Source organism: Poromitra crassiceps, assembly GCF_964638095.1.
Source record: "Poromitra crassiceps genome assembly, chromosome: 20".
In the NCBI taxonomy this organism is placed as follows: domain Eukaryota; kingdom Metazoa; phylum Chordata; class Actinopteri; order Beryciformes; family Melamphaidae; genus Poromitra; species Poromitra crassiceps.
This window is the reverse complement of record NC_139637.1, coordinates 16,974,986-16,992,484: the sequence shown is the minus strand read 5'-3', so window position 1 is coordinate 16,992,484 and position 17,499 is coordinate 16,974,986. Positions and strand designations below refer to the sequence as shown.

Here is a 17,499-nt window from a genome sequence, read left to right as displayed (position 1 = left end):
TCATATTTAATGCAAGCTTTCAGTCATGGAACTTTTTTTTAACTGTGTATATTGTTTTAAATTGTTTAAATAAAAACATTGACACAGCCTGTTAACTATCCCTAAATGCATGATTTGGTCTCACTTATAACATATTTACAGAATTTACAGAGTGTATATCTCTTCGAAATGGCTAGTCAAGTGATGCGTACCTGGCAGTAAAAATGGTCAGGAACGTTCATTTATTCACAAATTTGCTCTTATCACGATTTATAGATAAGGCCTATTGTGAATTGGGTCATGATGGTTAGTCTTTTTAGAAAGTGGGTCCCCAGAAAAGTGGTTCTGTAGGGTGGTAAAGCTTTCTACAGGGAACTCAGGCTGGATGAGACAGAGTGGCAGTGACATCTAGTGGCAAAACCACAAAGTTCTGGATTAAGCAGCACTGTCGAGTTGCAGCAAAATGGACAGTTTGTGCTGTAATTTGAAAGTTGTTGTTTTTTAAATCAAAGTGTACATTATCAGCTTTATTTTAGCATTCAAAAGTAGCACGAGACCCCTTCCTGGCTGTTCATTGGCTAATGAGTCACACATTTTGGTCCCCCGCTGATGCCACTCTCTCTCTAAATATCTCTGGGGAGGCCCCCTGTCCTGGTTGTCATCCAAGGAGAGGAAGTGAAAAGGGTTGACTACTGACCTACTGTATATGTCAATGGTGTGGACTCATACAAGTAACTTGGGGTCCAAATCAATACATTTAACGTGATTATTAGGGCAACTTAAAGGATTTTGGTGTCTGCAAAAGTGACAGCACTTCAGTTTTTGTAGAATGACCCAAGATCGCTTTCTCAGCTACAGTGGTAAGCAAAACATGACAGTGAACTTTTAGATATAAAATGCCATTTTTTCATCATTGTATCCTAGTAGACAATGGGTGAAATCTTGTCATAATTCGTGTATTCATTCTTGAGTTATGGTCAAAAGTGTCTTTTGTGGAGGTCACAGTGACCATGACCTTTGACCACCAAATTCTAATCAGTACATTTTTTAGTCGAATTGGACATTTGTGCCAAATCTGAAGGAATTCACTCAAGGTGTTCCTGAGATATCGCGTTAACAAGAATGGATGGACAGACATAAAGTCACAGTGACCTTGAACTTTGACCACCAAGATTGCATCAGTTCACCCCCGACTCCAAGTGGATGTTTGTGCCAAATATGAAGAAATTCCCTCAAGCTGTTCCTGAGATACTGTGTTAAGGAGATGGACGAGGTCACACTGATTTTGACCTTTTACCGCCCAAATGTAATTAATTCATCCTCGAGTCCAAGTGGACGTTTGCGTCAAATTTCAGGTGCAGTGGTGGCCCAATAGTTAGAGAAGCGAGCTTGTGACTGCAAGGTCGTCGGTTCAATCCCCGGGACCGGTAGGATAAATCTAGGTGGGGAAAGTGAAAAGGCAGCACTTGGCCCTCCCTCATTACCACCAATGAGATGCCCTTGAGCAAGGCCCTCAACCCCAACCGCTCCAGTGGAGCTGCTCAGTGGCCAACAGATCAGACTGTGGTGTGAATGTGAACAGGGCCCTCCTGAAAAAGAGAGCATTGCTCTCAGTGACACTCCCCCTGTATAAATAAAGGTACATTTTATTTATTTATTTTTAAGAAATTCACTCAAGGCGTTCCTGTATCGCGTTAATGAGAATGGGATGGAGAGACGTGAGGTCACAGTGATCTTGAACTTTGACCACCAAAATCGAATCATATTTATTCCAAATTAATACAGGAGCCATAGATGATGGTGGCAATGGCACTTTAACTGTTTTTATATGAACATTGAATGAAATAGCCATCAGTCAAACAGCTTTTCTTAGAAATTGAAACGAATAGAAGCCTAACAGTTATGTGACATCTCTTGCCCAGGAAGTGAGTTTACCAATCATTTTCTCCATAGACATTTAGAAAAATCCTTATTGAAACCAAGCCAACCCGTGACCTACTGAATTGTGACGATAAAACATTTCACTTGGAGCAAAATAAAATCTTATTCTTATTTATTTAGCTCCAAGTGAAATAAACGTTCAGTAGGTCACGGGTCGACTTGGTTTCAGCCTTAAAACTCGTTATATACGGATTTTTCGAAATGTCTATGGAGAAAATGAATGGGAAACTCACTTCCTGGACAAGAGACTGTTCAGCTCTATAAAGTACAAAGTACAAATGTGCATATTTCCCTGATCATATACAATTGTTCCATGAATGGCAGCAAGGCAAGGCACGTTTATTAGTATATGGCACATTTAATAGACAGAGACAATGAAAAGTGTTCGAGGGCTTTTGGACAGCTGCTAAGGAGGTGTTCTAGGGATCCTCTTCCAGAACAACGAGGGCAGGAGGGTGTCTCACTTTTGGCCCACACATGGAGGTTTGCTGGACTTGGTAGGACATCGTAGACAGCTTAGATCAAGAACCTGATGCGATGGGGGGCATGGTGGTGCAGTGGTAAGCGCTGTCGCCTCACAGCTAGAAGGTTCTGGGTTCGATTCTCACCTGGGACGCTGTGAGCGTTGAAGGAGTGCGTGCCCGTCCGCATGTCCTCGAGCGCCTGCCACCCGGGTGGGGTCGTCAAAAGGGCCTTTCTGTGTGGAGTTTGCATGTTCTCCCCGTGCCCCCTGGGGGTTTCCTTCATATAGGAACCCCTTCACCAAAACATGCAATATCCTGGTAGCTGATGGGGCGCCTGTTCGGAGGGAGGGGAACTCGTTGGAATAGCGTGATCCTCCCACGTGCTAGGTCCTACCGGTGAAGCTTCCCCTGTCAGGTGAAAAGAAGCGGCTGGCTAACTGCCCATGTCTCGGAGGAAGCATGGAGCCAGTTTCGGCTCTCCCCAGATCGGCAGAGGGTGGAGCAGCAACCAGGATAAATAAATTTAAATTAGCACTAACGGGGGATAAAAAAATCGGGGGGGAAATATTTTTAAAAAAAAAGAAGAAAAAAAAGAACCTGATGCGATGGAAGTCTGCTTTCCAGATGTTTGTCCAGGTGATCTTCCGTTGCAGTACACTTTCCCATCTAGTCCACGCTCCTTGCTGTCCCATCCCCACCATCCTGCTGGCTCGTACGTCCTCCACACTTCCTCCTGCACAAGATGGTGCCGCTCCTTGCCCTGGGCGGTGTCCACCCTGGTTGCTGGGAAGTAGCCTATGCCTGTGTGGCCTGTTGCTACAGAGCCAACCAGTGCCTTCTGGTTCCAACCAGTGCCTTCTGCCTCAGTCATGACTCAGCCACCTCCATTTCCAACCTGGATGCCAGCCGATGACACTTTTGGATCCCTGGACTCTCTGTACTGGAGAGCTTCCCCGTGTGCGTGACACCATGAACTCTTCCGAGGGGCCACTAATCGGCAGCTGCAGGATGTTGCTGGTGCCGTATAGTGCAGCACTGCTCATTGTGGATACAAAAGACACATTGAATTCAACGGATGACGTATAAAAGTGAGGACACCTATTTCCAAAATGGGGAATGGGGGCAGGGCTAAGAAAAAGGGGCCATACAGTAGCTAGGATGGAGTTGTAGTAGCGGGGGTGAAGCGCGCATAAAGTGACATAATAATAATAATAATTAATTGCATTTATAAAGTGCTTTTCAATGACCCAAAGATGCTGACACAGTATGAGTACATAGAGAAAAGACTACAACAGGCAACAGATACAAGTAACACTTAACACATCGATCAGGGATCTATGGAAACAGAGGGGAGGGAGGGAGAGTGTGGGAGGGACAGGGGAAGAGAGGGAAGTGGAAAAGGGGAGGAGGCAAGGTAGGAAGAGGTGGTTACGGGTAGGGGAGGTTGTAATCGTGCATTCCTTTACGCTACGTTCACACAGAGAACCTACGCCTTGCCTTGCCTCAACCCACGCCTACACCTACACCTGCAGACCTTGAGCTGGGCGTGAACCGATCATACCGCACGCCTTTGCACGCTGAACCTGGAGCCGAGTCACAAGCGCCTCTCCTCTCTCCCGACTGTATTTTTTCACGTGTGGTCCCGAATTATCATGGGTAGGTCAAATAAACCTGATATATTTAATGTTCTGTTGATGCTGGATATGTATAACCAGGTCTGACTATAGTCTAACTTTTTAGAGGTAATCTTGCAAGAATATGTGCTGGCACAACAACATTGTCCATCTTGCTTCTTCGGTCGCTATTCTCTCTCCTGATGATTTGTTTGCCGACGGGGAGAAAGCCCCACGTGATGGCCACCCGTCAATCTCTCTCTCGCTCTCTCTCTCTGCTCAACACTGTTGTAGTAACTCCATTTTATTTTGAAATTCAATTGACTTTGCCATTTCCGACGGATATTGTCGCGTTTTTCCTTCATGGCTTGACAGAAGAAGCCTGCCTGCCTGCGCCTAGTCGGCTTGAAAATAGAACTCACGCCTAAACGATAAAATCGGCAAGGCCCAGGCAAGGCGTGGGTACACGCAGGGTTCACGCTCAGGCGCCCGGTGTACACAGCCTCGTTGACTAAAACGGACGCCTATTTAAAAGCGTGGGTAAAGGCAAGGCATAGGCAAGGCTTGGGTGCCCGGTGTGAACGTAGCCTTATAACTGGGAACTGGTCATCTTACGACTTCAAAGGTCATGAGCTGGGACGGTGACGTCACCAGAGCTGGTATTTCCCATTCCAAACTCGTAGGAGCCTCAGCAGCCCCAACCTCAAAAATCCAAGATGGCTGCGCCGCGCAACAACAGTAGTTATAATCGTAGTAATATTGTTTAGCACTTCTGTTTTGTTTCTGTCTCATTAAATCAGCTGTACACACAGCACTGCCTAACATCTATCTGTGTGGACATGAGGCTGCAGTGTTTGTATGCGCAAAATGCCGTAAAATGCCTGGTTATCAACTGTTATTGCTAACAATGGCTAGCGACTGGATCTGACCAATGAACAGTGAACTTCCCAGCTCAAGTTTTCTGCAAATGGAACGCTAACAAAACGGATGTGACGTCATTTAGCCTCCACATCCCAGTTATTTTGCGATAAAGGAACGCACGATAAGCTTGGGAGAACAGGTAGGTTTTGAGTCGGGATTTAAAAGTGGGGAGTGAAGGTGAGTCTCTGATGCGTTATTTCGAATCGCACATAGGTTACGCAAAAACCACGCCCTGTGCCTGCCTACACAGCAGTCAAGCGCCGGGATTGGCCAGGAGCAAGTCTTTTTTCTTCTTTTGACAGCTGGAATCTCCCACATATACTATCGTATCAATGCTCCCACACCACAAATCGCTGGGCACGCAGCCCAGCGATTTCATGAACCAACTGAATTGCTGTTGATAGCGGACATTGAAATTAATTATTAGTGTATTAACGCCAATGAAAACGTAACACAAGCTTTTAACACACAATCGATTTTTAAACATTTATTTCAAAACATCATTGTAAAATTCAGGCCTTTAGCCAAAGCTTCAATAACAGAGCTCAGCTGACAGTTTAACCTGCAAATGAAAACTATAAAAAATATAAAATTAAAAATACAATAGGCTACAGCACATAGCCTAGGCCTAGCTTCCCCCCGCCAGTCCAGCCGTTTGTTCCAGGCCAGTGAAGTCCAAACAATGTACAAAAACATGCAATAATATAAAATCATAGATAAAAAGTTGAATCATACACAATAAATAAAACCAAAAGTAAAGAGTTAGCCTTCCCAATGGCCAAGGGCAGCATCTGTTATTCTGGCCTCATAATAAGCACTGAGGCGGGTGGTCAGAAAGTCAAATAACATTAAAATACATTGTATGCTTTGGTGCGATGTAGGATTTTGTCTTCTAGAGCCTCGAGCGCCTGGCCAATCCTGGCGCTTGACTGCTGCGTAGGCGGGCACAGGGCGTGGTTTTTGCGTAACCTATGTGCGATTCGAAATAACGCGTCTCTGATAGGCTGGGGGAGGGAGGGAATTCCACAGTCGGGGTGCAGCTCTCCAAAGCTTTTCAGTTTGGATGGTGGAACGGTGAGGGGAACAGTGGATGAGGATCGGAGGGTTCGGTTAGGGCGATGGGGAGAAGGAGGTCAGTCAGATAAGGAGGGCCAGGCTATGGAGGACTTTGAAGGTGAGGAGGAGGAGTTTGAAGTTAATGTGTTCTTTGATGGGGAGCCAGTGGAGGGAATGGAGGACAGGAGTGATGTGATCATGGGACCGGGTGTTTGTGAGCAGGCCAGGCGGGCGGCTGAGTTCTGAACCATCTGGTGTCTATGGAGGGAGCGGGAGGTGATGCCAGTGAGGAGGGAGTTGCAATAGTCCAGACGGGAGGAGATGAAGGTGTGGATGAGGGATTCAGCAGCAGGGGGAGGGAGGGACAGTGTCTGATTTTAGCAATATTGTGGAGATGCAAGTATGAAGTCTTGATGATGGAGCTCACATGGGGATCAGATGAGAGGGTGGGGTCCAGGATGAAGCCAAGGTTGCGAGCCAGGGGGGAGGTGGGGGGGGTGAAGCGTGCATCAAGTGCCATATGGCTAAATGGCCACACCACGGAGATGACGCATAAGAAACGGCTCCAGTTTCTCAAGGATACCTACCAGGATATCCTTGACCTCAGGCGTCGTCACTAAACTCAGGAGATGCCTCATCTGCTGCTGCTTGGGAGATTTAGATCGGACAGTAGCGTAGCCTTCGTCGGTGATAACGTTCTTGCTCAGGAGGTGATCCACGATAGCATCAACTGTGTTCACTCTCTGGATCAGCTCAATTTTGTGTATGTTGATAAAGTGCTTCGCTGAGGAGAAAGAGAATGAAAAATCACTCATTAGGTGATTGACTTGGGTGAGCATCTATCCAATAGTTCTAGGACCGTGTGTGTGTGTGTTTGTGTGTGTGTGTGTGTGAGAGAGAGTAAGTTGTCCTCTGCATATCTCGAGAACCGCTCGTCAAATCAACTTCAAACTTTGCGGGTGTGTGTCTGGGACCGTGTCGGATTTGGTGCAATTTGGTCATGCCAGATATTAATGTGCCGCCCCGCTGTGCACTGCCCGCCGCCGTTTTATGGCGGCGGGCATAAACTACTTTTCGATGACTCATGAAAGTCAGTGAAAATTGGACAGACTATGAATATGTGCTATTATGATTATGCTGCTATGTTGTCTTGACTATGAATTGGGGTGTTTTATGTCTGGCGCACTGGACCAAATGAATTTCACTGTGTGGGAGAATAAAGTTGATCTGAATCTGAATAACAATATATTATAAATACAGCTAACGAGCAAGCGAGCTAACTATTAAAATTAGAATTAGCTAACTACAATACCTCATAATATTTGAGTCTCCGCATACTACATAAATGAGTCTGTACCACTTCACAGCCACTGCTGGGGTTTGGTAGGCACGTAGTTTTCCTTTCTTGCTGCACTACAATGTTACAATGCTGTGAGACGGAGCTAAACACAAAAGATGCAATATTAATAGTTTTTCATGAGATACTCAGTATTTAATACTAATACTAATAATAGAAAAGGAGAAGATACTGAATAATGACATCACAACAGTATAATCCTAATGTTAATTTAAAATTAAATATTCTTCTAAATATGGATAAAAGTCCAAAAAACATAAAATTTACTTGGGCAGCGTCGAGATTCCATTCCTTACAGTACCCCCTACTTAATAATAGTTCCAGCGCGGCTGCGAAAATGTGGTGGTGCATTGTGTCAAGTGTACTGGCTCGGGGAACGGTCCGGCCCCCGGTCCCTTAGGTTTCTGACAATGTGGCCCCCTGAACAATTTAGTTGAATAGCCCTGATATATAAGAACAAATTGTGGATATGTTCACTATTCATCTGTTATGTTAAAGGTGTAGGTAGGTAGATGTGTGTGTGTGTGTGTGTGTGTGTGTGTGTGTGTGGGTGGGTGGGAGGGAGATAACCTACCAACACGGTCTTGCTCCTCATCCTCTGTTTCTGTTTTCACATATTTCCTCTTCTGCCCTGAAAAGAATCAAATGTAAAAAGTGAAAATGATCACACACTCACTCACACGCTCTTTATACCAATCCTGTGTGCGAGTGAAACAATTTCTTCGAAAATGGCAAGATGGTGGCCGTGCCTTCTTATGTGTTAGCTTCCGACCAGAGGGGCGCTGTGGAGCACTGTGATGTCTGGCCGCACGCACACGCACGCGCACGCGCACGCAAACACACACACACACACACACACACACACACACACACACACACACTTCCAACTTTCTGTGTGGATGTGTTTGGTTGACCTACTGGGCGTCGCTATCTCCTCGGCTTCAGACCCCAGCTTCCTCTTCTCTCCTGAACAAAATAAACAGGATCCTCATATTGAATATTATTATTACACATTACTCTACTCCAATATTTTAGAGTAAAAAAAAGAGACTTTCAAAAGAAAAAACAATAGTTTCAAAAGTGTTGCACGACGAGAAACCATAAATTAGTCCTGGCAAGTCCTGAGCTCATAGAGCAGCATATAAGCTTCACCAAAACAGCTGGTTGGACCTGACTTGACGTCACAGTTAAAAAAAAATATCAGAAAATAACCATAAAATGTCTCGAACAAGACTTCCAATTTGGCCATTAGCCTTCAAAATAAAAGTGTGAGATTTGAAAATAGGTAGAAATACTGTTTTAAACTAATTACTTTGTATTTGATCATCAAATTCAATAAGTCAGCACCCATAATAAAGGAGAACTTCACCAGGAAAAATAGATGCATATTTATTTTGCACACATAACCAAAAACGACAGTTTTGCAGTCATTCATTTAGTTTATTAGAGTTTTGTTTTTTTGTTTATTAGAGAGTTGATTTGAGTTAGATGTGCACCAGTGATGTCATTCATGTAGAAATGACAACTTTGTGGAGAAGCTCATTGTACAAACTTATGTCAGTGCTGCTGTTATTACCTTTGTCTTTCTGTTTTTGCTGTTTGTTCCTCAGTTTGTCCACAAAGGGGCGCAGTAGCTTCTGGACTCTCTCATCCCGTCTGGGCACTTCATCCAGGACACTATCCATGACAGAGATGGACTTGTCTTCTCTTAAGTACTGGATGATGATTTGGGCCATTTCCTCTCTAGAGTTGCTCTTCTTACTCTTTGGGATTTCGTCGGGCAGACTGAACAGCATCTTATTGTACTCTTGCTCGCTCAGCTCCTCAAAGATGGAGATCAGTGCTCTCTGCCAGCCTTTCTGTAAAATGATCTTCTCCATCTCTAAAACACACAAAGAGACGTTTGGAGTGAGAAGCACAAAGTTGACGGAAGTGATGAAGCTACATTCAGCAAGCAACAACAAAACCCCAAATTAGGGCTGCACGTTTTTTTGTCGTCAAATTGTGATTATTTTGACTGATATTGGATATGATTTACGATATTAGAGGTAAAAATAATTTGTACATAATTATTCTCATTTTCATTGAAAAATATATTACAATAATTATGGTGTGATTTTTGCGGGATCGGTACCAAACAAAGATGTTTTCTTAATTCTGTAGAATATGTTTGTGTAAGTTTATTTGTATAGCACATTTCATGCACGCGCACGCACGCGCACACACACACACACACACACACTTCCAACTTTCTGTGTGGATGTGTTTGGTTGACCTACTGGGCGTCGCTATCTCCTCGGCTTCAGACTTCAGACAGACTTCAGACTTCAGACAACTTTTATTAATAATGTCTTAGACTGTTTTCAATAATGAAGACTACTTCACTAGTCAATGATTGTTTATCCATCCCATTCACTAATCCATGGTTCCTTTCCATTCATCTCTCCCCTGCAGCAACGCCCTCAGGTTACATCAGCCATTCATAAATATGCACGCCCTCTTTATCCCTGTCCAATCAATGTCTCCCACGCTTTCCCTCTCTTCGGCCGTTGGCCAATCACCTAAATGAAGTTCTATTTAAGACTCTTGCAAGTTGTAACTCACCCTGTTTGTTCACCCATATAGCTGCTGTTCCTGCGTAGCTGCTGCTTCACCCCTCCTCCTCCCCTGAACACCACCAATGTCATGACTCCAGTAGAACTCCCTATGGGGTTCTCTATCCTATAAATCACTGACGTCCTCCTCTTGGCTCAGAGGAGCGTCATCATACCATGGAGTCATTCGCCAAATCTAAGTGTTGTTGTTTATCATTAAAGTTTATCGTACTTTCCTTCTAGTCTCTCATTATTGAAATCCCAGAAGGGCAATTCAGTTTCACAGCCTACCCAATACCTTCAAAGCTCACAGTGAGCTACAAACTTCAGACATGACAGGACGTAACGTAACAGCATGACATGACATAAACAAACAAATAAACAAACAAATAATGTCAAAGATAACAGATCAGACTCATATAAACATGAACAAGAAATAAAAAGTATACATATATTTCTATATGTAAAGACATGAGAAGATGTATAAGAAATAAAATATATCTATATATGTATGAGCAAGCCTAACCTGTTCGTCACAGACAGGATACGTACAGCCTGTTGTGCGCTCATACTGTATGAGTGAAGGCATTCATTTAAAATGACTACTGTCTGTGTTTAACAGCCTGACAGCTGAAGGGAAGAAAGACTTGGAGTACCGGTTCGTTCTCCTAGGGGGCGCATAGTAGCGCCGGCCTGAGGGCATCAGAGCAAATTCACTGGACAAAATGTGGCTAGATTGTCTTATGATCTTTTTTGCCTTCTGTACCACACGTTTCTCCCAGATGGAGCACAGGTTATTCTGCTGGACTCCAATAATCCTGGAGCAGACCTTGACTATAGCGTTTAGGCTATTCCTGTCCTTCACAGACAACACGTTGAACCAGCAAATAAATGAAAAAAGACCCCAGACCCCAGACCCCAGCTTCCTCTTCTCTCCTGAACAAAATAAACAGGATCCTCATATTGAATATTATTATTACACATTACTCTACTCCAATATTTTAGAGTAAAAAAAGACTTTCAAAAGAAAAAGAAATTGTTTCAAAAGTGTTGCACGAGAAACCATAAATTAGTCCTGGCAAGTTCTGAGCTCATAGAGCAGCATATAAGCTTCACCAAAACAGCTGGTTGGACCTGACTTGACATCACAGTTAAAAAAATATATCAGAAAATAACCATAAAATGTCTCGAACAAGACTTCCAATTTGGCCATTTAGCCTTCAAAATAAAAGTGTGAGATTTGAAAATAGGTAGAAATACTGTTTTAAACTAATTACTTTGTATTTGATCATCAAATTCAATAAGTCAGCACCCATAATAAAGGAGAACTTCACCAGGAAAAATAGATGCATATTTATTTTGCACACATATCCAAAACGACAGTTTTGCAGTCATTCATTTAGTTTATTAGAGTTTTGTTTTGTTTGTTTATTAGAGAGTTGATTTGAGTTAGATGTGCACCAGTGATGTCATTCATGTAGAAATGACAACTTTGTGGAGAAGCTCATTGTACAAACTTATGTCAGTGCTGCTGTTATTACCTTTGTCTTTCTGTTTTTGCTGTTTGTTCCTCAGTTTGTCCACAAAGGGGCGCAGTAGCTTCTGGACTCTCTCATCCCGTCTGGGCACTTCATCCAGGACACTATCCATGACAGAGATGGACTTGTCTTCTCTTAAGTACTGGATGATGATTTGGGCCATTTCCTCTCTAGAGTTGCTCTTCTTACTCTTTGGGATTTCGTCGGGCAGACTGAACAGCATCTTATTGTACTCTTGCTCGCTCAGCTCCTCAAAGATGGAGATCAGTGCTCTCTGCCAGCTCTGTAAAATGATCTTCTCCATCTCTAAAACACACAAAGAGACGTTTGGAGTGAGAAGCACAAAGTTGACGGAAGTGATGAAGCTACATTCAGCAAGCAACAACAAAACCCCAAATTAGGGCTGCACGTTTTTTTGTCGTCAAATTGTGATTATTTTGACTGATATTGGATATGATTTACGATATTAGAGGTAACAATAATTTGTACATAATTATTCTCATTTTCATTGAAAAATATATTACAATAATTATGGTGTGATTTTTGCGGGATCGGTACCAAACAAAGATGTTTTCTTAAGTCTGTAGAATATGTTTGTGTAAGTTTATTTGTATAGCACATTTCATACACAAAGGCAATTCAAAGTGCTTCACATAAAATGGTTGACACAAGAAAATAAAAGAATAAAAGAAAAGGTGAAGTGTGCCTTGAGCCCCGCTGAGGGCGGCCCACCTGAGTTCAAATTGAGATCAATAATAAAACAAGTCAAAGTCCAAATCATGGAAAACGTCACCAAGCAAAACAAGTTAATGATTCAAAGCAACTTCCAATCATAGAAGTTGGAAACCCTCATTAAGTCTTTTTTCTTGCACCTGTTTACCTTACCCGCTAGATGTAGCAACCTAACCGCACAACTGCGCCAAGCGCAGGCCAGTTGGGCCGCGCCTCAAGGGCGGGACATAGGCTACAACGTGCGCGCTTCCAACAGCTGTTCACTACTCAGAAACCAGCATGTAAAACATCATAGAAAAACATAATGGTAACGCTTTAGAATACAGCCCGCAAATAAGCATGTAGTTATAGTATAACTACGGGGTACAAGGAGTGTCGTTATAGTATAACTACGGGGTACAAGGAGTGTAGTTATAGTATAACTACGGGGTACAAGGAGTGTAGTTATAGTATAACTACCCGTAGTTATACTATAACTACACTCCTTTTACGCCGTAGTTATACTATAACTACCCGTAGTTATACTATAACTACACTCCTTGTACCCCGTAGTTATAACTACACTCCTTGTACCCCGTAGTTATACTATAACTACACTCCTTGTACCCCGTAGTTATACTATAACTAGTGTGGTACCCCGTAGTTATACTATAACTAGTGTGGTACCCCCTAGTTATACTATAAGTACAGATCTTGTTACCCTCTAGTTAAAGTCTAAATTCACACCTTGTACCCCATAGTTATACTATAACTACACTCCTTGTACCCCGTAGTTATACTATAACTAGTGTGGTACCCCGTAGTTATACTATAACTAGTGTGGTACCCCCTAGTTATACTATAAGTACAGATCTTGTTACCCTCTAGTTAAAGTCTAAATTCACTCCTTGTACCCCGTAGTTATACTATAACTACACTCCTTGTACCCCGTAGTTATACTATAACTACAGATCTTGTTACCCTCTAGTTAAAGTTTAAATTCACTCGTTGTACCCCCGTAGTTATACTATAACTACACTCCTTGTACCCCTTAGTTAGACTAACTACATGTCCTTCAGGATCGCTACCATACCATGCAACTCCACCAGCTACGTAATGCTATGGAACAAAGCACACACTAGCATTAGCTACGGTGCCTATCCAGTCAGTGAATGGTTAAGATAGCAGTAGATCTCATACCACGATTCACAGATATAATTACTGTGGTATCTTACCTTTGTTTTTCGAATCAGTCTGGAACTGGAGCGCAGTCTGGAGGAATTTTAACTTCCCGCCTGAGTTTTTACAATCAAAGAGGAATGTTGAAGAGAGAAATTCTGTCCTTTCCGTTTTGCACATGCGCAGTGTAACAATGTCAGATACCACCTGCTAACCTGCTAAAAAATATTAACTTGTCTTGGTAAATAGACTGTCCGTTATTGTATTACATTGAATTGACAACAGTTTTTGCCACAGTGATGATCACAGTATGTTCAATGTATTTTCAACATTTTCTGTTGGAACCGGAAGAGGCATTAGTTATCTTCACTTCTTGTTCTTTCATGTCTTTGACAAAACTAGGAGGGAGATAATTTCGCCCACCTGATATTTATGTAATATCGTTGCTATATCTGTCCTTATTTGAACTAGAAACATCTGGCTAGTTCTTCGCGTCTTAATTCATTAAATTAAAGTATATTTAGTTAAATTTGTGATATAAATGATTCTCTCAAATTTATTTTGGATCAGGCACCACTATGGTCGATCCGAAAAGGACCCCGTCTGACAGATTCAATGTTTATTTTTCATTCGCCTCAGGCAAGGAGGTTGTAAAACGTGTAAAACGCGATTAAACGATTAGGAATAGTGTGGAATAGTGAAAGAAAGAATCTGTCTAACTGTCGATGTCATGTCCAGTTTAACTGACCAAGATATCATCATCTCCTAACACAGCAGCACTCGTATTCTGTTTGTCTCTACACCAAGAAGGAAGGAAGAATGGCAGACGAAGCGCTTTTCCAGTTTTTACATAATGAAGTAATACAGTACATTTACAAGTCTGCTGAAAACGGAGAGACGGTAAGAAATCCAATGCTAACCCGAATTTGGTCATCAGTTCTGCGTTTATAGTTTACTGGTCGCTTTACACTGTAAACTGTAAAGTTTGCAGTTAATATAACGTTAACCGGGGTTCACATCTTCCACAGGAGAATGGAAGAAACATCACCAAACTGGAAAACATGGGCTTCAGGGTCGGTCAAGGGCTAATTGAGAGGTAACGAGCTTCAAGTCAACATCGTTCCTGTTCAAACTGCCGTAATTCAACCCATATAATATGAGCTTAATGAGTTTGAGGAAAGGCATTCCCATCAAAAAATAACACTGCAAAAATGCATTCACAAATATCGTAATTCATTGTATCCTTACTTGTCGGCGAAGCAAAATGTCTCTAGAAGAACTTAGGAGGACCTTTTTCCGGGTATCATGTCGAATTCAGAAGACAGATTTCTTGGAGGTGTATAATGTGGTTCTAAGACGTGGTGTGCATGTTTGTTGAATGGGGTTTGGTGTGTCTTCATAAGAGAGAATTCAGGTATTGGTAATTGACTTGTATTATATAAAGATAATCAAATATAAGTCATTATAGGTCTAGACCTGATCATGTGTGTGTTTAGCATATATAGCCTATGTTTAAACAGTTTATCTTGTCATATTAGGTTCACAAAAGACACAGCACGGTTCAAAGATGAGCTGGACATCATGAAATTCATCTGCAAAGACTTTTGGACCTGTGTATTCAAGAAGCAAATCGACAACCTCCGGACCAATCACCAGGTAACACCATCCTGTCCACTGGGCCGTGGGGCATGCAACTTCCTCTGTTCTTCTTCGTTGGATTTGATTGGCGGTAACTTCCTCTGTTTAGCATGAAGAAACAGATTGGTTCAGAGGCATTGGATCTGACTTCTCAACTCTTCTCTGTCTGGACACATGAATATACTTTGTTTCAGAAGTTCTTGCCGTGTGCGATTAATATAACTAATTTAATTTGAGTGCAAAACCCCAAACATCCCACAAGTTAGTCTACCAGTCAGCAAATCCATAACTACAGTTTTGGTTCTTTCATTGTGTAAATCATAATGTAAACTTGGAACAACTCTAAAAAAAGAAGCCATACAGTACTACAGGTTACAGTTTATTATGATTGTTTTCTCTCGACTCGACCTGCTGTGTAAATGTAATGGATGTAAGTGCTGATGCCGGTGCCATGTGTTGCAGGGCATCTACGTCCTACAGGACAACAAGTTCCGCTTACTGAGTCAACTTTCATCTGGGAAGCAGTATTTGGAACATGCCCCAAAGGTGCTTTACCTTGATTTTCCTCATATATATATATATATATATATATACACATGTATACCGGTGTGTATATATATATATATATATATATATATATATATATATATATATGTTACCAAATATACTGTATTACAGGTCACCTCCCTTGATAAGATAACTCTAGCTGATAAATAGTTTGTTTCTCTGCAGTATCTGGCCTTCACATGTGGCCTGGTGAGAGGAGGCCTCTCCAACCTGGGGGTGAAGAGTATCGTCACAGCCGAGGTGTCCGTCATGCCTGCCTGTAAGGAAGCTCTCTAAATGCCATCCATGCAGTATGAAGTCATGAAAGCTTTGTTCACTCTCTGTTCCTAATTTCTCTGCAGGTAAATTCCAGGTGATGATCCAGAAAATGTAGCGTCTCCAGAAGAGGCCATGTTCACTCCTCCTCACTCCCTGTCCTGTAAACATGTTTGCATCTTTGTCGTTAATTATGCATGAAAATGTCACCCTATTGCAGACTTTGTTTTATTGCAGGTGTTTGTGAGTGGGTGCTGTGTTATCCTGCACTTTAGACAGGCTGATTGAATCAACGCAGTAGTTTTCAATGTCAAATTAACACTCTGGGCTCCTCGCATCCAACATTCCAACTTAGGGAAGGTTCAGTATTTTTTTTTACAAGCGTACAGTATTGATGACTAGTAGTAGAGTTTTTGTTTTAGAGAATTTAGCCTTCTGTTAGTACTTGCTAGTGCAAGTCATTTGGGAGTGACCATTTCTCTCAAAATCAAATACAGGTCCCTGAAAGGAAAAAGTTCCCCCAAAATGATAATTCATTAATTAAGGCGCGACGTTGCACCGATCGCCTCCAAAATTTGCACACTTTTCAGGGGTCTGGACTGAATCTTGGTGGGGCAGGAGGGGGCGGGGGGGGGTGCTACAACGATATCGTACGTAGACCAGTCACAATGCACACTGCTATTACATCATCATACATAGACAAATTACAGCTCATGCTACTATGACATCAGCTGTCATACTGTTCTATATCACTGATGATTATGTCATACCCACTGATGTTTTTATTATAGCTACAGCTTATGGAATTAAATGGTATGACTTACGCGCTGTGTTGTGATTGCTAACAGACATCTGAGGCAAATCTCTCACTAACAAAAAGTGTGAAACATGGAATGTGTTGAAAGGAGGCTTGATTAGACATCGCATCTGACAGTACTGAACCTTCTCCTTAAGCCCGCGTCAAGTCCCACTCTTTGGTATCTGTAACTGAAGTGGACCTCAAGCTACTGATATGATGTAAACATGTTTTCCCCTTTCTCACATGATGACGTTTCAAGATTTGCACTGAGCCTTTATTAAAGATCCTGCTTTCAATCAGTAATTATGTTTTAAGATCCTGCTTTCAATCACTAAATTATGTTTTTTTTATTTCAGGATTTTATTTACTACATTTCTCTCTGTTTTGCCTTTATTAAATATTCAGTTTCAATCTTTTTCTTGTTTTGATTTTGTCCACACAGTTCACAGTGCATCTTAGGTTCAAACAAAAAAACGAATTTGAATATAAATGTAATATTGAATCATGTAGGTTAGTGTTACAACTGTTGTGTGATATTTGAGGAATGATGGAAGAAAGGAGAGGTTGAGGGCTGGGTACAATGTTCTGATCAACAGCGCCATCATGTGGCGATATGATGGCTCCAGTTAATATGAGAAAATCTCATGAGTCAAATGGGACTTGAGTGTAAACCTATGCGAATGTGTTTGGTTCATTATCAGTGGTGACTACCTGCCCTTATGGATGGACTTGTTGCCCCTCAGTTTTCACAGGAAAACAGTCATGATCCACAGGTCGCCTGTCAATCTGCAGGTTGAAAAAGGCTTTCTGCATTATTCTGTGGCCTCAGGTAAAATAGCCTACAACTTTTTATGAAATGTGGACAATCATTTCAGTTAGTATCTTAG

The 17,499-nt window shown here is 42.1% G+C and overlaps 1 protein-coding gene across 1 annotated transcript; it reads left to right on the top strand.

Annotated features, from left to right (window-relative positions):
- The first annotated feature begins 13,982 nt into the window (after positions 1-13,982).
- On the top strand, positions 13,983-16,405 carry trappc6b (trafficking protein particle complex subunit 6B). Its single transcript, XM_083656806.1, has 6 exons — positions 13,983-14,253; positions 14,382-14,449; positions 14,892-15,009; positions 15,454-15,537; positions 15,724-15,817; positions 15,900-16,405. Exons 1-6 carry the CDS (start codon positions 14,173-14,175, stop codon positions 15,929-15,931), a joined length of 477 nt encoding a protein of 158 aa, XP_083512932.1. The 5' UTR covers positions 13,983-14,172; the 3' UTR covers positions 15,932-16,405.
- The last annotated feature ends 1,094 nt before the right edge of the window (positions 16,406-17,499 follow it).

Bases quoted from the DNA above. Each gene is read 5' to 3' on its own strand.
- trappc6b (XM_083656806.1), top strand. From the start codon at position 14,173: ATGGCAGACGAAGCGCTTTTCCAGTTTTTACATAATGAAGTAATACAG. The intron at 14,450-14,891 runs GTAACGAGCTTC...TTGTCATATTAG, and splicing joins GGTCAAGGGCTAATTGAGAG to GTTCACAAAAGACACAGCAC. The intron at 15,818-15,899 runs GTAAGGAAGCTC...ATTTCTCTGCAG, and splicing joins GGTGTCCGTCATGCCTGCCT to GTAAATTCCAGGTGATGATC.